This window comes from Phaseolus vulgaris, chromosome 3 (genome assembly GCF_000499845.2).
Source record: "Phaseolus vulgaris cultivar G19833 chromosome 3, P. vulgaris v2.0, whole genome shotgun sequence".
NCBI lineage: Eukaryota > Viridiplantae > Streptophyta > Magnoliopsida > Fabales > Fabaceae > Phaseolus > Phaseolus vulgaris.
The window spans coordinates 46,631,929-46,655,483 of NC_023757.2; the positions used below are offsets into that span (position 1 = coordinate 46,631,929).

The 23,555-nt window shown below is 30.2% G+C and overlaps 3 protein-coding genes across 4 annotated transcripts; all 3 read right to left on the reverse strand.

Moving 5' to 3' along the window:
- Positions 1-2,384: 2,384 nt before the first annotated feature.
- LOC137805956 (short-chain dehydrogenase virD-like) lies at positions 2,385-3,224 on the reverse strand. The gene has a single exon (XM_068605833.1). It carries the CDS (start codon positions 3,222-3,224, stop codon positions 2,385-2,387), a length of 840 nt encoding a protein of 279 aa, XP_068461934.1.
- Positions 3,225-14,147: 10,923 nt separating this feature from the next.
- On the reverse strand, positions 14,148-18,110 carry LOC137808203 (thioredoxin-like protein AAED1, chloroplastic). Of its 2 annotated transcripts, XM_068609189.1 has the most exons (7): positions 17,681-18,110; positions 17,172-17,218; positions 16,970-17,084; positions 14,906-14,950; positions 14,764-14,823; positions 14,552-14,647; positions 14,148-14,466 (listed from the first exon to the last, which is right to left on the reverse strand). In XM_068609189.1, the coding sequence occupies exons 1-7, from the start codon at positions 17,945-17,947 to the stop codon at positions 14,347-14,349; spliced, it is 750 nt and encodes a 249-aa protein (XP_068465290.1). In that variant the 5' UTR covers positions 17,948-18,110; the 3' UTR covers positions 14,148-14,346. The 2 variants fall into 2 exon arrangements, with proteins under 2 accessions (XP_068465290.1, XP_068465291.1); XM_068609190.1 differs by lacking the exon at positions 14,764-14,823 and having other exon boundaries at positions 17,681-18,072.
- Positions 18,111-20,007: 1,897 nt separating this feature from the next.
- Positions 20,008-22,678, reverse strand: LOC137808202 (thioredoxin-like protein AAED1, chloroplastic). The gene is made up of 7 exons (XM_068609188.1): positions 22,285-22,678; positions 21,975-22,021; positions 21,778-21,892; positions 20,738-20,782; positions 20,594-20,653; positions 20,384-20,479; positions 20,008-20,293 (listed from the first exon to the last, which is right to left on the reverse strand). The coding sequence occupies exons 1-7, from the start codon at positions 22,552-22,554 to the stop codon at positions 20,174-20,176; spliced, it is 753 nt and encodes a 250-aa protein (XP_068465289.1). The 5' UTR covers positions 22,555-22,678; the 3' UTR covers positions 20,008-20,173.
- Positions 22,679-23,555: the final 877 nt, after the last annotated feature.

Here is a 23,555-nt window from a genome sequence, read left to right on the forward strand (position 1 = left end):
AAAAATTAAGGTTCAAAAGTACAAAACTTACACTACAAGAAATTTGTTATTTACATACCGATTATTACATACAGATTCAAATCCGTATGTAATGCATTACATACGGATTTGAATCCGTATGTAAAGTGACGTTACATACGGATCTGGATCCATATGTAAAGTGAGCATTATATACAGATTGTTACATACGGACGGATCTCGATCTGTATGTAAAATAAGTGTTACATACGGATTTTTACATATGGATCCAGATCCGTATATAAAGTAAACATTACATACGGATTTGGATTTGTATGTAAAGTGAGCGTTACATATGAGTTTTTACATTCGAATCCAAATCTATTTGTAAAGTGAACATTACATACAAAAGTGAACATTACATACAAATTTTTTCATACGGATATAGAGAATTGAAATAATTTTAAGATTTATTACGTTGTTATAATTAAATTAAAAAAGTAATTTGAGTTTAATTATTTCTTTTAATTTAATTAAACAAAAAATTATAATATTAAATTTTTTTAAAAAAATTACATACGGATTGTATTCGTATCTAAAGTATTACATACAAAATATTTTTAATAATTGTAAGAATAATAATAATTTTAATAATATTAATAATTGTAATAATAATAATAATAATTTTAATAATATTAATAATTTTAATATTTTAATAATATTAATAATTTTAATAATATTAATGATATTAATAATATTAATAATATAAATGATATTAATAATATTAATAATAAATATAATAAAAATCTTCGAGTGGATTATAACATTTGATTTGTTCTTATTGTTATAGGTTTATTTCATTTTATAAGTATTTTTGCGTTAGACGTTTTAGGAGCTAAAAGACAATCTAGTGTATGATATCTTTGTAATATATCTTTATGCAATTCAATTTTTGCCTATTCAAGTACTTCTACTTTATCATCTTTTACTTTTCTTCACCATTTTTGTTTCCACAACTTTACATTTGGAAGATAATTGAATTCTTGAAATGGGTAATAGCGAATATGAAACCGTGGTAGACGATGTTCTATTCAAATTGTTTTCTTCTTGGAAATCATTTTAGAATTCTATTCTCGAATGAAAACTTTTTTCTTTAAATATACAAATTGATTGGTTCAATGTTTTCTTCATTAAACAAGTAATCCCCATATTTGAGTTTCTTGCATTCAAGGTTGAAGATGACTTGATAATGACTTTGTTTACTATTTTGCGTTTTTTGAGTGAAGTTTTCTTCTCTTTATTATAATTCCTTTAAATTTCTACATTTACAATTTTGCGTTTACATTTCAATTGCAATTTCGATTTCAAGCATGTTCTATTTTCATTTTTAAAATTTGTAGTTTATTAGATGGTCTCTGTTAAGTTCTATTGTTTCGTGGTTTAAGAATTTTTTTTCTTTCTCTTTTTAATTTCTATTGTTTATAGTTTATTTAATTTACATTTATGCACTTTTACATTCTTACCTCTTATATTTTCATTAGATGTTTAGTTTTGCACTATTACTGTTAGACGACCTTGTCCTGTAGACGGTCAAATGGTTGTAGTTAGTTTTTTTATTCATGAATTCATCTGTATTTTAGGTGTTGTTTTAAAATTTTAATTGTAGTTTTAATTCACTTTTACAAGTCTAGGTTTTAAAAATTATTATACTATCGAAAAAGAGAGTCAATAATTGTATTCATAAATGTTAGTCACATTAACTTACTAAGATTTATCTTTCGATAATTATTAATGAATGCATTCATGGATAATTAAATTTAGATATATCAATTCGTTCGTACACATCTTTTCTTTGTTTTTCGAGTTTATAATGAGTTACGGACAAAGTTCGAAAAGATAAAATCTTTGATAATTCCATCATACATGATTGAGTTGCGAATTTTACTGCATCTACTGCATCAACTTACAAACGGGCATGCATTGGTAACTACCGAAAAAATTTTCTGTCGATAAGTTGATATTGGTGAGATATATCAACAACTTCTTGACAAAATTCGTTAGTAATATTTACCAACAAACGTTATACCGATAAAGTTTTTACCTTCACTTTGACTAAGTTTTCATCTTATCTACTAAATTTGTTCGTTGGTAATACTACATTTTCTTATAATGAATAATATTTGAATTGAAAAATAAAATGTAAGATCTTACAACATTTAATTATCACTAAATAGAGGAATAGTTTGATCACAAAGAAGTGATACAGATGAGAAAAGTTAAATGCACACCAAACTTATTAACACACAGGTAGAGGAGATAAATAGGTATGATTGAAAAAAAAAATAGTAAAAGACAATAGATATGTTGATGAAGTGTATAGTATTTAAAGATGTTTATACATCATCACTATTACTTGAACCGAAACCTTAAACTTTTTTCCTTAGGCCAAAACGGGTTGAGAAAAACAGATCTCTGACCCAGAGGGGAGACCAAGAGAGAAAGGCAAACAAAGGAGTCAAGTGACCAAAAACAATTTGCTTTGGTGGTTTAGGGCTTAAAACCTTTTTAGCCACATGTGTAGCAAAAACTCTACCATCCGTTGCTTTGTCACCCTGAGAAGCTCTAGCTCGCTCCTCAATGACCTCTTTAAAGTCCTTATAAAGCTTCCACTCATAATTACCCAATCTCTCCGTATTGGCCCTCCCAAAGTTTGATCTCACAGAGCCTGGCAAAACTAGAACTACGTTGATCCCAAAAGGCCTAAGTTCTAGGCGCAAACTGTTTGTCATGGCATGCACTGCAGCCTTGCTAGCACAATAAGACCCTGCCCAAGGGGTTGAAACTTGGCCTACCACACTGCCAACATTTACTATACTCCCACTTCTTCTCATAGCCATGTGAGGCACCACATGCTGCACCATTCTTAGTTGCCCCAGTGTGTTAATTTCCCAAGTCTTTCTAATTGTATCAAGTGGCAACTCAGCCAATGGCCCAGTGCTACCTATTCCAGCATTATTAATCAATATATCTATCCGACCATGTTTTGATATAACATTGGCCACAGCTGAAGACACACTTTCATCACAAGACACATCAAGCTCAAATGTCTCTATGTTATCTGACTGCAAATCTGACATGTCTTGCATCCGTGCTGAGATGTCAGAGGCCAAAACGTGGCATTTTTTCTCAGCAAATGCCATACAGTACTCGTAGCCGATGCCACCTTTGGCACAGCCAGTCACTAGAACTATTTTGCGTTCACTCATTTTGGTTGTACTTCTGGTTCAATATTTGGGTTCTCATCCTCTTATATAGATGAAATCAGATGTAACAATAATAAGAAAACTAATTTATTATAAATTATCCTATGTTGTTAGCTCATTTTTTCGTCACATCATTAGGATAAAGAATATTCTTTGCAACATATGCTGTTATGCTTCTTGTATCTTCTTGGATTATCCGTCTGCCGGCTACGTACGTTGGACTTGTTTTCTTTATGTCTGCAGTATGATGGAGATTTGTAGTTGTTTTCTTTATGGCTGCAGTGATGGGTATGCATCCTGTCACTTTCTGATGCACACATTTCGCCACAAACATGGTTCCATATGCGCAAGACTTTTTCAGCTTTTAATGAGCCACTGTGATGAATTAAACAATCCAAGACGCTCTAGTAGTACAAATTTGGTTCTCCTCGGATCATAAATAAACACATTTTAACATTTTATTTCTTTGCCCTCTTCTATGATTTATATTCCATTCCAACTGTGTTTAAAAAGGCTTGGAGGTTGTATTCAGAAAAATTTATAAAAATTTATATACGAATTATTAAGTTAAATTCGTAACAGAAAATTGTAATATTAATTATCTAATACGTATAACAAATTTTCATTAAAATAGATTTAAAATAATTCAACTGATATATGAATTTAAACTTAATCTAATTTAATGGATGTGAGATTTTCAATAATAATAATAATTGAATTTCTGCTATACCCATTCAGTATGCCTCACTAAATAATAAGAGGGTCACGATCAAATTACATCAAGATCTGAAAAACTTCTAATTTAGTTTAACCACTCAAATAATTCACTATAAATCTCAGACCAGCTTCTTCTAGATAGTTTTGCTCGCAAATTTCCTACGCCCTTCCAAATGAGCACAGTTTATTCAAATTAGACCAAATGAGGTTACAATATTCATACTCTATTGTAAATATAATATTTTTATTCTCCACTGGCATGTTTTTTTCTCTTGAAAACAGAAAAGAGTACAAGGCACCAGTTACAAATTGCTACACTCCTTCTAACCACAAGTTTATTAGAAATCTTGATTATTATTTGATTGGGGCAATGGCTATATGTTTGTATTTCAAAAATCGATTAAAAAGTTCATGATTGGAAGAAGCCCAGTCTGTAAATTTGAATTAATATTAATCCAGTTCTTAAAATGGTTGGTATACAATGAGGGTGTTGTGTTTTCTCATCTGCGACGGCAAAGATGCATGACCTAGAATCGAAGTTTGCAGACATTTCATGTGTACAGGTTTGATGTTTTGGATTATATCTTATTCTCACTAGTTTCCGTTCCTTATTTCTGCAATATTTTTCTCTTATATCGAAATAAGGCATTGCTGTGAGCATGTGGTTCTATACCATGATAGCAACTTCTGTAGTTTTTTTTTTTTCAGTATACAAATCATTTGTTTTTTTATGCATGATTGTTTGGCTTGTCTATAAACAGTGTTTTACATAGTTGGAGATTACGTCAGTTGATCATGTTGATCTAGTTTCTTACTTCTTGCAGTTTAGTTTGTTAAATGTTTCTGTCCTGGTTAAAGTTGTTTTGGAGTAGCATTTGGATTGCAATAGTAAATGAAATCTGGGAGCACATAAATAAACATATTTTTCAAGGTGGAGTGATCGACCATTCAGAAATGTTTATCTTGATTTAATTAGAGGTTTGGTCTTAGGTAACATATAAATCTAATTCTACTTGTTCGCTGCATTGATCATGTGGCTTGTATGTTTTCAATTAAGTGAGCTTTTGCAAGGTTTATTAATTTGACTGAGACATTTGTTGTTTTAAGTTTATAAGGATTGGGTAGGTTAGAAGGAGTTCTAATGACTTGTTGTGTTATGGTTATGTATAAGGGTTGAACTACCCATAAAGTTGATTTCATGCCATTACTTGCTCCTTAGAGATTAGTTTTAGAGCAAAACCCATAACTAGTATCATTACGGTATTATGATAAAAAAAATATTTGTTAATGATTAATAAAAATTCATATCATAAAAAAAATGATAAAACGTAAGAATTTAATAAATATTTGTATCTAATATAGTATTCAACAAGTAAATAATGCATGAGAATAAAATTATTTTCATCTATTCATCACAAAATATGTAAAGATAAATTATAAATTTAGTTAGTTTATTATTAATAAGTAAAATAATTACCATTCTGAATTTTTAAATTCTTACAAGATATGGTGATATTTTTGGTGTTTTTTTTAAACCAGTTAACCTATATAATTAAAAACTAATTTTAATAATTATTAACAAATATCATAAATATTATATTTGTATTGTATTTAAAATAATTTTTATAGCTAATTTTCAAAATTTTCATAAACAGTTCTTATATACACTATTTAAAAAAATATATAATTAAAATTATAAATATTTACTAATGTTTGAACACAAATCTCTACCAAAAATATTCATCCACAAATTAAGTGTAATCTTTTTCTCCTTACTTATATAAAAACACGTTTCTAGGTGTATTGAAAATATTTCATTCAAATAAATTATATTTTTATACTTTCACTAAAAATACTCACTCAGTTTGTCATATTAATTTAAATATTAGTTCGATCATAGTAAAAAGTTAACTTCATTAAATAAAGCGGACATTTCTCTATTTTTTTTTTAAACTGTAATATATAATTTGACTTTAAGAATTAGATATAGTCGATTTTTTAAAAAAAATATTACAAAGAACTTTGTCGTCTTGTTTCAATATTTTTTTATTTAAATAATTTTTTTTTTATTCAGCCAGCAGGAGGTTCCTCTCTCCTTATCTGCCACATCCAAAGTACCCTCATCATGATGGCATCCAGATCTTAAAAGTAGTGTGGAAAAACTTCTAAAACCCAATAATTTTTTACAATCATTCAAAAAAAAAATAGAAAAATGATATGATCAACTTGTTCTTCAAGGGATGGTTTGGATGTTGGATATTGTGCGAAAATATATGTCACTTCAAACACTGATAGAATTTATAAGGGGTGGAGGTTATCTCGACCCTTTAACTCCGTCATCAAATCCACTGCTTTCAAAAAAAAAATCTTGAGAACAAAGTCAGAAATTCATGTTATTGATAATTAAGAATGATGCAATTTATTTCATATTATTTGTTCATATATAAAAGCAAAGGTAACTTGCAATCCGTAGAATAAAGCAAAGGTGATGTAGTGTAAGTGTAGGAGAAAAAAAACTCATCCACGCTAACTTGCAATCCGTAGAAAATAAACTCAAGTATTAAACATATTAAAAGTATATTATTTTGACCTCAAAATTATTGAAAAGTTCCGCCACTGAACCAATCTTTTCTTTAAAAAAAATTGTAATTTTTTTTTATTTGTCTAAGTTGGGAGGATGTAGTTTTGGATATGATGAGGAATGATAAGCTTTTTCTCCATACTTTTAAACTGCAAGTTGACAGTTTTGGCAATGATGAAGATGATGGGGGAGTTTCTTGAGCTGTTGGATAAAGCCCGATTATGTTCCGAGTACAGGTTTGAACTTGTACTTTTATAGATATATTTATACATAATCTTATCTAATATATTGTTGTTTTATAAGAAGTATACGTGCATGTAATGTTTGGTACTTAAAATTACTTTTGTTTTACTTGCCTTATCTTATCTTGGTTCTTTACTTGATCCACCATACATAACTATGAAAAGCTTCGTAGAATAAATAAAGATATTTTAATGTCTCTCATCTCTTCTTTGTACCAACAGCCACTCCAACATTTCCTCATCATTTTTTTCTCATAAACAAATAATAATCTTTTTTATTTTTTAATTAAGAAAAAAATAATATTTTTTTTATAAAAAAAAAAAATAAATAAATATGAACCATTTTAGAGATGGTCAAACTCTTATACATCTTGGAGAGAAGTTCACAACAATTCAAAACACAAAAACAACCCCTCACAAACTACATAAGGAATACCAACCTAACCAACCAGTAATAACTTATTCTTATGACACCAATAAAAAAAAAAAAAAAATTTCAGAATCATTTATCGCTCCTTCCATAAAATATGCTTATTCTTATGATGTTAATTGACATGTGGATCTATCATAAGACAAAATTATACTACAAATTATGCTCCAATTTAAAATATAACTATTAAATATTTTTAACTTGATTACTGGATCAGACCACACTGGGTTGAAGTGTTCCTTTTCACAACCCTATCCCTTATAAGTAAGTTTCTTTTTATAGAAAGTTACTAATAAACTTTTATCTATGATCAACTCTACCGACATATACTCCATCCGTAACTTCCTTATGGTTACATTCTTAATAAAAATTCTTTAGTCAAGTTCCAATAACTAACTTTCTGATGAAATCAATTATCTAGTATGTAGAAGTATATAGAAATAAGCATTTCTTCATTCCATATATGCTAATTACCATCTTCATCAGGCAAATGTTGAGTAACGACTTGATATTTTATTCAAAAAATCGATAGGGTGAAATTTTGTATGGAGAAAAAGCCAAATAAAGAATATTCAAAGTTTTGTGTACGTAGCAGAAAATGCTTGGAAAAATTTGATTGTCAAGGACTAAGATCAGCTACAAAATCCTGAGTTTATAGTTATAAGCAAGTTTGAGAATTAATACAAGTAAAATCAGAAACAAATACTAATGTTGTACTGTACACAACTTAAAGTTTTACTTACAGACACTGGGATTTTGAAAGGAAAGAAAAAAAGAGAGTAAGAGTAACAAACATACTTGTCCATCTCACTGTTGATCGGCTAAAAATGGGGAGAAACAGAAGCTGGCATGATAAAGGCGAGTTGGCAAGTAGGTTAACCTAGTTTATTTTTATATAATTTTGTTTTACTTTTGATTTTTGGATTTTAAATATTCATATATATATATATATTAAAAATATTTCATTTGGTAAATATTTTTAAATTTTTTAACTGATTAAGTAATATTTCTAATTGGATAAATTAAAAGAACTGTTACTTTATATAAGATAAATTACTCAATTAAAATTAATATTAAAACTTAATTTGTAAGTATTTATAATTTAAATTAAAATACTATTATATATAAGTATCTTCTAAATAATATAATATAATTTTTTTTTAATTTTTCTTAAATTATAAAAAATAAAGCTGACAGGATATAAGATAACTGACGAACTTAAAATAGTACCTTACACCTCTAAACTAGTGATGAGTAGTCTCTCTTTGAGAAAAGAATTAATCAACACCAATTTTACATTTGCACAACACACAATATGTCTGGAACTGTTACTCGAATATGAAAGAGAAATTAGATTTCAATTAGAATGTAGACATGGATAATATATACTACTCAAAAAATATAACCACACACCCAAAAAAAAACATCACCGGAAGGGAGAAAACATAAACCACAATATTTTCTTATAGAGTACATGCAATCCCATAGTAAATGGTAAAAAAAAGTATGTGTCATTATAATTTTGTCAAAATATAAGACCACACCTGAATCTAGTATTGGTTTAGAAGTGTAAAATGGTGGTGAGTAATAATGTGAACACAGGCTTTTGAGGTTTGTAGATAAAGGAAAGCAATTGGGTTGTGTTGATTTGAATAGGAGATCCGTGTGAAGAAGGAATCTAATGAAATGGAAGTAAATAAGATTGCCTAAACGAGCATAAGAGGTGAACAGAAAAAAGTGCAATTGGATAGCAACTAATCTGATTGGCATCACAGAACCCTGTGGATGCTATAGTATATGCATGAGAAGAAAAGGTCCTTGTGCACTTTCTCTTTCTGAGGGCATGTATTTATGTAACCCTTTCATTGAACCCAATACCATTTTTCTGTGCATTTCTCCTCCTTAGTTAACTTTACCCTACGCCCAGTCCATTTCCTCTCTCTTTCTTCTCTTTCTTCTCTCGGCATTAATGTTGCATGTCGTACTCTTGATGAGAATCTCTTTTAGGACTACTTTGCTGACCGCAACATTCAACATTTCCTTTTCCCTTTTACCCTCGTTATACTTCAAATATCCAAAGAATTTGTACCTTCCATCATCTATAACTTACGGTATAAACCCATCCACGGATCCACCACCCTTTTATCCTAGTTTTCACACACCCAACACCACTACCTACTCTACATTACTTCTAGCCTGCACACACCTACAACATTTTTTCACACCAAGAATAAAAACCCTATATATATATTATACTGATAGGTAATTAGGATCTGACCTATACCAACAGCAATATTGGGTGAACTAAAGAATCATCGGAGTGGAGCCGATCTAGAAGGTGGAGGTAGGACTAATTCAGAAAATTAGATTCTTCCCATGATCATTAAGGAAATATATAATCCTAGGACTGAATTAGATCCAAACTTGCCGTAATATCCCTCCGCAAACCCATCAAAATCTTCGACTAATCAAACAAGAATAAATACATTTATATATTAATTCAGGAGCAAATATGGAGATTACGCAAACTGAGTCATGGTTGAGAGAGTATAATTATAAGTCAAAGGAGAATAATCTATAATAAATAGTACCTTCAAGGTAAGAGGAGAACAAGACACAAATATTGAGTGTTGTAGCTTTTTCACTACTAGAAGGTATAATTCTCAATCTTTCGTTCTTTTAATTTCACAATCAAACATGAATTATTTTTGTAAAATTATTAAATTAAAAATGGAAGGTTTTTTTTTTTGAATTGCTTTTAGGGGAACTTAATCCTTGTCATACAAATATCATTGAGGTTATATAACTATACATAGATAAACAGTGTTGGAAGAATATGTTTTATTTTTTTTGTGATGATGTGATGGGAAAGTAAGTTGTAATGTATGGTTGTATTGTGTGGTTGTATAAAAAGAGAAAAAGCCAAAGCCTTCGCCCAAGATGGGGCTCACTCACAGGTGCCTATCATATATGAGCTGCAACAGGAAGGCACTGTTTAGTGGATACATTCTTTTATTTCTTATGTACTTTTACTTTGTACTCAGAACCCCACAATACATGTACTCATTTCTGGCTTATCAGTAGATTGGACCTAAACAATGTAAAATGTCTCGAAAAGAATGGCCATCCCAACCCAATCAGGTTAGACCGCGTTAGTGCATCCTCTGCCCTCCTTTTATCCTCAGATGCACTGTCTACAGATTAGGATTCTCCTCCAAACTATATCACTTACATAATATACAAAGGAAACTACCCCATTCTTTGTTACACCAACCATTGCAGCTATCTTCAACCGGCTTGTACGAAAATAATTGATAAGAGTCAAATCAAACGTACGTTTCCTCACTGTTCTCTCAATTAACACCAACTAAAAGTGAAAATACAGGAACTCGATCATCGATCATGTCTGCTCCTTAAATAGATTTTACAACCACAAGAAATTACTAGGACGCACAAACACAACTTGGCCCAAAAATAATGAGCCCATCTTGAGGAAATGTACATCATGTAGGGCCCAGAATCACCACGACAAAAGCCCCACACATTCCTCAAGAAAGGAGAGTTTGAACTTTCCCAGATTCAACGAAAGGTTGCAGCCAGAGAAAAGGAAAAAAAATAATACAGACACCAAAAATACTAAATGACAATTGAGAGAGAAAACATGTTACAATCATATTATTCTTACTGTTATTTTTAATCTCTCCCTGGATAACACTCGGTACATACCTTTCCCTGTGTATCTTTAGCTATATACCAATTAGCAACATCATTATAACCATTCATAATGATTAAAACATGAACAGCATACATAAATTACAATCACCATTTCTAAATCAAGTTTGTACTTAAAACTGAATTCATAGTGAACTAACTATATATAACAGAACATTTGTAGAATATTTTATTATAATTTAAAATAAAGAAATATTTAGAATAGATTTTGAGTTTCTTGAGCAAAATCTATAAAGTTTTTAATTAGAAAATTATGTAGAAAATTCTATAATGGAGTTTTAATTAGAAAAACTCTTTAAAAAAAAGTCTAGATTTCTCCATTAAATATCTCATTGTATTTGGCATTTTCAAGGTAAGCAAATTTGAGTTCTTTCTTTTCTTCTCACCTCTTCCTCTAATAAAGTGGTAGTAGAGTCTGTTTGTTATTACAAACCAAAAAATGAAGAAAGATTATCTCAAGATGAGATGGAGACTTTATTAAAAACAAGGAAAAAGAATCAATAAGCTCTTACTCTTATCCCTTAATGATTGGATGACCTTATGTTGGAGAAGGTTGCATTACTACGTCGAAGGAAGCTTGGGAGATTTTGGAAAAATCACTCCAAGGCATTGATAAAGTGAAGAAGATAAGGCTTCAATCACTAAGTGACTTTGAAGCTGAAAGAATTTGAATCAATTTTGGATTTTTGCTTAAGTGTAAAAGTAATTGTTAATCAATTGAAGAAATATAGAGATAAAATAGAAGATATTCGTGTGGTAGAGAAGATCCTTCGTAGCATAACTGCAAAGTTCGATTATGTGATGTGTGTGATTGAAGAGTCAAAAGATCTTAACTCTATGATCATTAAAAAATTGGAAGGTTCTCTATAAGCTTATGTATAAAGAATCAAGAGGAAAGAAGAAGAGTCATTAGAGCAAGCCCTCAAAGCTCAAGTTTCTTTGAAAAATAATGGAGGACTTAGGAGTCAACGAGGATGTGGACGAGGAAGAAGACATGATTATGGGCAAGGAGGAAGAGGACATGATCATGTACAATAAGGAAAAGTAAATGGTAACAATGATTCAAACAATAAAGAAAGAAATTATTTATCATCGATAGCCCGTGGAAGAGCAAGAGGAAGACATTGTGGTTATTTTCAAAATAAAAGAAGGTACGAGAAATCGAAAGTGAAATGGCATAATTGTCAAAAGCTTGGTCATTTCTCTTGGAAGTGTCGTCCCAATAAAATGGAGAAAAAGTTAATCTTGTTAATGAAGAAGAAGAGTTAACTTTGCTACTAACAGTAAAACATGAAGATAAGATGCTAATTGCTCATGGTACTTAGACAATAATGCTAGCAGTCACATGTGGATACAAGGAGAAATTTGTGGAGCTTAATGAGAATATGAATGGAAATGTGTTATTTGAAGACTCGTTGAAAGTTTTAATTGAAGAAAAAGGTACAATTCTAATATCTTCCAAAGATGGAAATCATAAGTTGATCAAGGATGTTTATTATGTGTCTAAATTAAAAAGAAATATTTTGAGTGTAGGCCAACTTCTTGAAAAAGGATATGATATTCTCATGAAAGACAAATATTTGTGGCTTAAAGATCAAAATGAAAATTTGATTTCTAAGGTGCTTATGTCAAGAAATAGAATGTTTATCTTGAATCTAAAAACTATTGAAGCAAAGTGTTTGAAAGTGAGTATGCAAGATAAAGCATAGTGTTGGCACATGAATTTTGGACTCTTAAACTTTGGAGCCCTTAAAAGTTTAGGAGAAAAAGATATGGTGAAAGGATGGTGAAAGGGATGCCTACAATTAATTGACAATCCTAATCAATTGTGTGAACTATGTCTTGTGAGAAGAAGTTTTGTGAAACTAGCATTAAGAGCAACCAAGTCACTTCAACTCATACATATGGATGTGTGATCAAATCAATCCTCCTTCATTCAGCAAGAATAATATTTCTTACTCTTCATTGATGATTTTAATATAAAAACATGGGTATACTTTTTCAAACAAAAATCAGAAGTTTTTGTTACTTTCAAGAATTTCAAGGCTCTAATTGGAAAAGAATGTGGCAAAGAGGAGATCAAGTCAATCAAGAATAATATATTAGGGAACTAACAAATCTTCGCAAAATTCATGAAGCAATTGCAGTAAAATTGTGTACAGGGCTAAGAAAAATGCTAGTGAAAGGTGGAAAGTACAAAACAGAACTTGTTGTATAAAAGGCTACAAGCAAAAGCGTGGAGTAGATTGTGATGAAGTTTATGCAACTGTCGCCCGCATGGATACAATCCATATTTGTTAATTTCTTTGGCAGCTCAAATGAAGTGGAAGATTTATCAACTTGATGTGAAGTTTGCATTCTTAAATGACTATCTAAAAGAAGAAGTCTATATTAAGCCACCTTTGGGCTTTGCAATTGAAGGACATGAAGATAAGGTTCTAAAATTGAAGAGAGTTTTATATGGATTAAAGCAAGCACCAAGAGTATGAAACAACTACATTGACAAGTACCTCCAAGATAATGGTTTTGAGGTCTTAATGAATATGTTATTTATGCCAAAACTCATGATAATGGAGATATTTTGATTGTTTGTCTCAACATGAATGATCTTATATTCACTAGTAGTAATCCAAGCTTGTTTGAAGAATTCAAGAAGACAATGTCATATGACAAACACAAGACTCGTGTCATATTATTTGGGGTTAAAGGTTAAGCAATTGGATGAAGGTATCTTCATTTCTAAAGGAAGCTATGCAAAAGAGGTTTCAAAGAAATTTAAAATGTTTGATTGTAATCCAATGAACACACCTATAGATAATGGGATACATTTATCAAAGTTTGAAGAGGGTGAAAAGGAGAATCCTACTTTATTCAAAAGCATCATGGGAGTTTGATACTTAACACCTACAAGGTCCAATGTTTTTATATATAGTTAGAGTAGTGAGTCGATTCATGGAGACTCTCACTTCTACTCATATGAAAGTTGGTAAGAGGATACTTCATTATCTAAAACGTACTCTTAATTATGGGTTATTTTATTATTTTTCTAATGATTTCAAACTTCATCTTGGAGGTATGTGTTTTTTCATGGAATTCAAAGAAACAACCCATTGTCACACTTTCAACATGTAAGTAAGTATACCTTGCAACAACTCCATACACTTGTCATGCACTAAGGAGATTATTGAAAGAACTTGATTTGACACAAATAGAAGCTACAAAGATTTGCATAGATAATAAGAAGAAAATTTCAATTAAACTTAAATTAGACTTTACAATTTGTATATGATATTTTAATCAAATCCACATCTTCCAATATGTTGTTGCCGATATGATTTAAGGAAATCTAATATACTAACACAAATATTCTTAAATTGAACATTCTTAGTGTTATGAGAATTTAGAATTTTATAAAATACAGCATTAGGCAATAGGAGCTTTGCAGCAGACCTCTAAAACATCATCTAACGGGGCATGATCACCTGTCCCTTCGTCTTTCCTTGCATATAATAGCTCCTTTCCTCTGAACACAAACATTCCTCCCTGACAAAAATAAAATGGATCAATACTAAAGGGAATGCTGGTAGAACTGTTTTTATCACTTTTTCTACCAGATTAATGTATCAACCTGCTGCAATACACCACTTATATCATTTGGAGTGGCTCCAATTGTATAGTTCTCGGCAGCTTTCTGCAGAGAATCATATCTTGAAAACACCTTTGCCTGAGGAATCAATTTTTAGGTTAAAAAAGTAAATCAGGATGCATAATTGCTAATGTCACACACATATATAGTGTGTGTGTTTTTTAGTTATAGAGAAGTTAGAGGCCTAAGCTTACACTGGCAGGGTTGAAGAAAGTTCGGCCCAAACCATAGTATAGTTTCAAAACATTATATGCCTGAAAGAAGGTGAAAATGGACAATATTGAACTAAAAGATAAGTCAAGTAGGTGCATGTTGAAGTAGCTAACCACATCTTACCTTGCGGTCAGGATCTGCATAAAGGCAATCCATTGGAAATGGTAACTGTCAGTGCAAATATCAAGATAGAGAGAAAATATCAGTTCTGATATGAAGAACATATTCATACCACTATTAATACAAACAGGTAATTTTTACATTAAAAGTCTTCGAATTTCATATATACAGTATGCTTATCAAGATAAAAATGACCATTATACTGCTATCCTCGCGTTAATTTAGGACACAAATGATGAACCTTCATGAAATGGATTTAAACCTGAATGACAAACCACTCAGCCAAAATATACCCAAAGGATAGATTTTAGGTAGATTAGTAAAGTGGGGTGTGCATATTTGCATTTAAAAACATAACCAGTAATCAAATTCATGCAAGAAAATAAATGTGAGAAATAAAGTAGGAATAGATTATATATATGCTTGATTTTAAGAAAATAGAAAAATGTAAAATCATTACAGGAATACTTGTGAACAATCAGTTGTGTTCGTACCTAATTGATTACATATATCTCTCAGTTGATTATGATTTTCTCGTACCATATATGTTGCATAATAAATTATAGACAATCGATTATATTTTCTTCGTAATTGATTATTTCTTTTGCATTTATAAGTTATTTCTTTATTATTTTATAGAGAAATAAAAAATTATGGGATTCACACTTTTCTCCTCCATCATTTTTCTTGTAACACAATTTATCTTTTTTCCCATCCATTTCTTCTCTCACCATCCTATTTCTACTCTCACCATCCTGTTTCCACAATGTCTCTGAATTATCAAAGACGCTTTTAGTGTTCACACTACTTAATAATAGGTATTTTAGAAATACATTCTTTTTAGAAATACATTCTTTGAACTCAACACTTAAAAGAAATTTATTAAAAATTACAATGTTTTGTGGGTCTCGTCTTATTTAATAAACCTCTAGTTTTTAATAAATTGTAATCAAGAGAGTATATTGAAAATGTGTTGCTAGACTCCCTTCATAGATATACAACATATATTAAACCCATTCTCTCCATTTGATTGTAATGCAACATACTCTGTTTTTAACGTACTTTTTTTGTTTTACACAAAGTGATAAAAGAATAATATTTTTTAATATTAAAATTAATTGCACTAACATATTTGAGGTAATGCTAAATGACAGTAACATCTTTCATTTTAAAATATATACAAATCCTTTATATTTTTAATAAAATGAGGCACACACTCCCTTTCACCATCTCTCTAGTTTTTGAATAAACATCTAACTCATTGTATTTTTAAAAAATGACATTTACATTTGTTATGTTTTTAATGAAGGAACAATCACTTCTCTTATTTAAAAGTGTGTACTCACTACAAATTAAATAAATATTAAATATTAAAGTTTTAAAATATTAAAATATTAAAATTAAAGAATATTTTATAAAAAATGAATGATTTAATTAAAGGAAAATTGCTCTCATGTTTTTAAGGTATTCCTAGATTCAAATTTTAATAAAGAGTTAGGAGCGTCATTTAATATTTATGAATATAATTTCCCCAAAAATAACCTACAAAAGGAATTAATTTAAAATGCTTACAGTTTACAAAATAGTGAAAGATCTTGTATATTCTAAGTACAAAATATAACAGATGTATAATTTTATAGCAAGCATAGGTAAACCCTTCACTGTAAGTAATTTTCATGAGTATATCTCTCCATATCTAATGTCTCGCCTAAACTAATAAGAACCTCAGATTATTTATGCCCTGTTTCTTATTTTATTTTTTATATTATCTTCTAGAGTATATGTTGAAAAATTTCCAGAGAGATAGATAGACTTTATTTTTATATTATCTATTAGAGCATATTGTTGAAATTTTTATACTACATTTACCCTGAATGAAGTAAAAATGAACTCATAAGGAAGTATGACATCGTTTTTAACTTAGAACTTTAGTGCCTATGGATATTTTTTCTTATATCTGATTCAATTTTTCATTTCTGTTCCACGTGAAACTTTTCCCTCGTTCGTTCTTAAATCCGTAAGACACATGAAAACACCGAAATGAAAAGAGGTGGATAGAGAAATTACTCTTTCAGCAAGAACGCGGGCTTTATCGGGAGTACCAACACCCACGGCAATTAGCTTCACGCCAGCTGAATCAAATCTTGCTTTGGATTCCTTCAAGGCCAAAGCCAATTCCCAACTTATAACAAGAACAGACAAGGCATAAATTAGAAGAATTATCACTCAAACAAATCTTGATTGCTGAGCAAAGCTGAAGATCATTTACCAGCAAATGCATCCAAAGTGCCTCAATAGTGCCACTACAGCTACTCCCTACAAGAATTAAGACCAATCACACACGAAGCACTGATACAAAACGGGATGCATACGATAAAAGTCATATTTTAAAAGTCTCTATACAAATCATTTTAGACATAATAACTACAAATTGTACCCAACTATTGCGGTATTTCAATCTTTATTCTTATAAAAACTTGAAGGCACAACCAAGGTTATAACACCGGTATAACGGTACAAAACAATCCCTGTCGTAGTTGCTGTAGAGGAACGGTTTAGTGCGACAATCTAATAGAAGATTGAACAATGGACGCTATATCAGTATTATGTGTTGATTTCAAAAGTAATTTAGGGCAAGATATTACGATATTTTGTAGGATCATCTCATAGATTCTTAATTCCAAAAATTGGAATAAAAAATGAGTAATGGACATTCAAAATACTGATTAACATCTTATATACATCTAGAAAAAGAAAAAAATTATAAGGTATACTGACCTGGTTCTGATCCCAGAGATCATTGAACCTTACTGGCTCGCCCGCTGCGGTGAAAATGCTGACATCATTTAGACTGTCGGCGATTTGGGGACTATACTGGGAATTAAAAGCCCTGGGAGAAATGGTACAATGTCTGGGAGTGACACTGATACCCTTTGAGGCTATGAATTTGGGGAAATAGTTACAGGGGGTGGACGGGAAAGTGTGAAAAATTGGGTGTGAGAGTGATGAAGGGAGAGAAGGTCGAAGAAATTGAAAGGTTGCCATGGCGTTGTTGAATTCTTCTTCTTCTTCAATTTGAAATGAAGATGAAGCCTAACTAAGATATAATGATGGAAAGTATGGAAGAAGATGGTACACTGTGAATGAGATTCAATCTTAAAGGACAGAGCCACAGAATTTCCGTGGCGGGAGACATTTTCTTTGTTTCTTTCAATAAGTTTTTGACGCTGTAAATTCTTGATTTGTCCAATGTAGTTTTTTTTTAAAATTTTTTTTATGATTTGTTTGGATTTGTAAATTTGAAGAGGTGGATTTGAGAAGATTTGTGAGGAATATTGTTTGGATTAAGAAAAAGATGATAAGAAATAAAAATAAAGTTTATGAAAGTTAATGAATAATAGTTGTGAATAATAAAATATTATTTAAGAGTTTTATTTGTACAAAATATGTATTGTCTGTATATAAATTTTATTTTGTTTATACATAAAAATAATTTAATCATATTTTATTTTAATTTAATTTTAATTATAAAGATATATTTGTAATCTTACAATTTTATTTATCTAAAAAAAATATTTTATTAATCATACTTGTCACATTATTTATTAATTTTTTTAAATTTTTATTTTTTTTATTTTTCCTTAATTCAAATAACCTTACTTTTGACTCATTTTCACTCATCTTCTCAAATTCACTCACTCAAATCTATCTTTAAATCCAAACAAAACATTATTATTATTATTATTATTATTTAAATAAGATTAGTAAGTCTTCACAATCTAATAGATTTTTTTTCTTCCGGAAGCTGGTTTTGTATTTGTAGTTTAACATCATTTAACAATCTAAGTGAATTAAAACCAATTATTTAAACATTATTAATTTATTTATTATTTCACTTATATTTGAAAGAACTGTATCGGAAAAGAAAATTTAATGTATTTAGAAAAATCTAATATGTGTGAAGAAAATATAATATATCTGATTTGATTCATAAATATAAATTTCTGACAGAAAAGAATACTTATTCTAAAATTAATAAAATGTTATTAAAAGAAAACAGTCCAAAAGAATTAATTATGAATTTATTATATTTATGAGAATAGATTCTAAGAGTCATGAAATGTTTATATCAAACTATAAGAATGGTACAAATAGCAAGTAAACCTTTTATTAATATTTGAATTTATTATTTTTAGGCCCCTAAATTTTTTTGAAATATTATTAATACTTCGTAATCAAAATTTTGACTAGTTTTAATTTTTGAATTGTTTTTATTATGTTCTTGTCTATAATGTCAAGTAGAGTTAAATGTATGTCTTCCGCTTTGTTCACTGCTTGGAGGGTGATGGAGAATAAGATTGCTACTAGGGTAAATTTGGAAAGGCGATGGGTGGTGGTAGAGAATCTGGTGTGTGGTTTGTGTGGGAAGGTGGAAAAGTCGTCAAATCATTTGTCTTCCGTCTGCGAGTTTACCTGGCGGGTGTGGTGTCTTTGTTTTGAGTGGCTTGGAGTGTCGTTCTTATCCACAAGGACCCTTTGATAAACTTCCAACAATTTAGGTTGTGTTCAGCTTCTGATGTGGTTAATGACATTTGGGGGGCGATTTGGGTTGGTGTTGTGAGTGGAATTTGGAGACATAGGAACTCGGTGACCTTCGACAGGGACATGGTAGATGCACTCGAGGTATTTGCACTGGTTCAGGTAAATGTTTGGTCTTGGATTTTTGCAAAGTCCTATTGTAATTCCTTTACGTACCCAACTGGGGTGGATTCTATGAGACTGGTTTTTTAATGATTTATTGAGTTGGTTTGGTTGTTCCTTATTTAAGATGGAAGGTGTTCCTTGGTTGGAGGTTAGTAAGGCGCTAGCTTTTTATGTATAAGGGTTAGACCACCCTTGAAGTGGTTCCCATTTATTTATTTTTTATTGCTGATAAAAAAAAGGAGTTAAATGTAAGGAAAAAATAATTATGTGTTATATATACCTTTCGAAATATGTCTAGGCATATACCGATTTGCTATTCATTATAATCATTTATAATTGCTAAAACATGAAGAAGCTACATATATCACAATCACGAATTATATCAAGTTTTGATACTAAAATTAAGTTAACAGTGGAACTATGTAATATTTATATATTTTACTTTATAATATGTGTATATGGTTTTTAATCATGCCCTTAACATACAATATGTTGTCACCGATAAGATTCAGAAAAATCTCATCTACTAAAACAAATATTTCCTAAACTATGCAAACTTTTATATCTTTAGGCAACAGGAGCTTCGCAGCAGACATAGAAAACATCATCTAATGGGGCATGGTCACCTGTCCCTTCGTCTTTCCTCGCATACAGTAGCTCCTTTCCTCTGAACACAAGCATCCCTCCCTGAAGAAAATAAAAAGGATCAAAATTTTAGGGGATACAAAATGCATAATATTGCTTTCATCCTTTTTACTATCAGATTAATGAATCAACCTGTTGCAAAACACCACTTCTATCATCTGGAGTGGCTTCGATTGTATAGTTCTTGACAGCTTTCTGCAGAGCATCAAATCTCGAAAACACCTTTGTCTGTGATATCAAATTTATGGTTAAAAAGTATAATCAGCAGTTCTGCATGCATAATTACAAATGCTTCTTCCAAAAAAAAATATATACTTCAAAGATGTTAGAGGCTAAGCTTACACTGGCCGGATTGAAGAAAGTTCGGCCAAAACCATAGTAAAGGTTCAAAACATTATATGCCTGAAAGAATGTCAAACTGGTTAATATTCAACTAAAAGATAAGTTATGTGGGTGAATGTTCAACTAGCTATCCCAGCATATTACCTTGCGATCAGGATCAGCATAAAGACAATCCATTGGAAATGGTAACTGAAGATAAAAACATCAAGACAAAAATATCAGTTCTGATGTCATTCATATCAATATCATACAAATAGTTCATTTACATGAAGTCTTCAAAATTCAAACTGAGATCGAAACTCTATGCCTGGTTAAGATAAAAATGACCATTCCACTGCTATACTCGAGTCCATTAGCAGCACAAATGCTAAATCTTCAATTAAATGGATTTAGACTTGAATCACCGGCCACTCAACTAAAATATACTTGAGTTTTGAGACTATTAACTAAAAAAAATCTTATTAGAATGATATTATATACGTGAAAGGACGACTATAGATACAGGGGTTTTAGATAGGGTAACTACTATCGTGTCCATAGTTGATAAGTAATACAATCACAGGCATATAAGTTCATTATCTCCATTTTACTTTCTTTTAAATGTACCCTTTTCTACAAAATGGTGAAACAACAATATTAGTTTAAATTAACCATGAAAAACCAATAAACCGAAAAAACATTAACTCAAAAGTTCAACTTCCAACTCAACTATGAAATATTGAAAGATCTTTCAAATTTTAATTATAAAATATAACAAATATAAATTTATGAGAGTGTAGGTAAAATGGGAGGTTGCCTACTATAATGTCCAAACCCAGACCTTCAAAATGTTTAACTAGACCTAAGCCAGGGTCGTTTGATAGACAAAACCTCATTCATTGGAAGTAAATTTTATAAGTATCAATTGGGTTTAGGTTGGGTTGTCGTCCCTAAACAAAACCTTCACTAAAAATTAGCATTCGTTGACTCCAAAGTTTACCAGAATAAACCTTTCCAGATCTAATGTCACACCTAAAATAACAAGGGACATTCTTTACAACAGCTAATATAACCAATAATGATAGTCAAAAAATAACTCCAACAAATAAGACCCTAAAATAATGACTTATTTTTATGTTACTTTCTGAAAGCATGCACCTTGCTAGGAAAAACACTAAAATGACAAAGGAGGACACAGAAATTACTCTATTAGCAAGCATGCGGGCTTTAGTAGGAGTACCAATACCCACTGCAATTAGCTTGACACCAGCTGAATCAAACCTTGCTTTGGACTCTTTCAAGGCTGAAGCCAATTCCCAGCTTATGACAAGATTCCACAAGGCATAAATTAGAAGAATTATCACTTAAACATGCCTTGATTGATGACTAAACGTGAGATTACCAGCATGGGCATCCAAAGTGCCTCAACAGTGCCACAACAGCTACTCCCTGCAAGAATTAAGGCTGATCTAATACAACATACAAATCAATCTAAAAGTAGCATAAAAAAGTTTATATCACAGAAGAGAATTCATATTTTAAAATGGAGAACAAAGCATTATAGACATGATAAATTGTAAAAGATATCTAATTCTCACAATATTCTCATTGACATTAGTATAATTTTTTTAATGAAATCAAAGTAAGAAAATTATAAAAAAGCAACCAAAACCAGATGAAAGCTTTTACATATAAATAGAAGGTATACTGACCTGGTTCTGGTCCCAGAGATCACTGAACATTACTGGCTCGCCGGAGGCTGTAAAAATGCTAACGTCACTGAGAGTTTCCGCGATTTGGGGACTATACTGGGAATTGGAAACCCTTGGAGAAATGATAGAGTGTCTGAGGGTAACTCTGAGACCCTTTGAGCCAATGAATTTGGGAGAATTATTAAAGGGAGTGGCTGCCGGAAAAGCGTGAGAATTTGGGGGTGGAATTGATGGACGGAAAGCAGGTGGCAGAGTTTGCATAGTTGTCATCGTTTGGTTGGCCAAGTTGTGGAATTCAATAGGAACTCTAATTCCCACGGTGGTGCAAACCGTGGATGAAGATGGATGATGTCAACGCCCCAGAGCCACAGAAATTTCCGTGGCTTATAACCTAACATCATTTTTGTTAAGATTAATTATGTTTTAGGATTGAAATTTAATGTAAACTAGTTTAATAATTCTAAACTAATATTAATTTAAAATTATCAAATTATAAAGAATTATAGATTTTTCTATTTTTTAAATAAAATATTATTCATTTTATTAACGTAATTAATTTCGTTAATTTAAGCTCCATTACAGAAAAAAAAACACAGTAAACAATATTTTAAGTGACATTATATGTGAAGAGGATTTTTTATATATTTTATGCTTCTGTTTTATGAACAATTATATTTCAAAATTAAAAAATATAACAATATATGAATGTATAAAGAAATATAAAATTAATTTTTATTTTTTATTCTTAATTATATTATAAAATATAGAATAAATAAAAGTTATTCAAAGTACTAAAAGTAATTGTAGTGTAATTATTTATTACTTTTTATGTAATTAGTCTTATTGATATATTTTTTATTTAAAGTATACACTCTTTTTTACTAGTAATTAAATTTTTTAGAATAAATTAAATTATATTCAATTAATTGAAAATAAAATTATGAAACCAGTAAGCTAATTGTATAATTAGCAATGTAAGAGATTTTGATAAAATAATTAAGTTAATTATATTATTATTATTATTATTATTAACTTTGGATTTAGATATAACTATTTCATAAAAATAATTATTTGAAAAAATTTGTTTGAAATTTTTATACAAAGAAATAAAAAAAGTGAGAATGTAAGTTCTAACACCTTATAATAATGAACAAAGGCTTGGGCATCACCTAACACAAAAAATTCAGAAAGCTTATGGTGATACCAAATTATTTTCATAGCAACAACATTTCACACTCAAAACATCTTATTGTCTAATCCTCCCCAAAAAA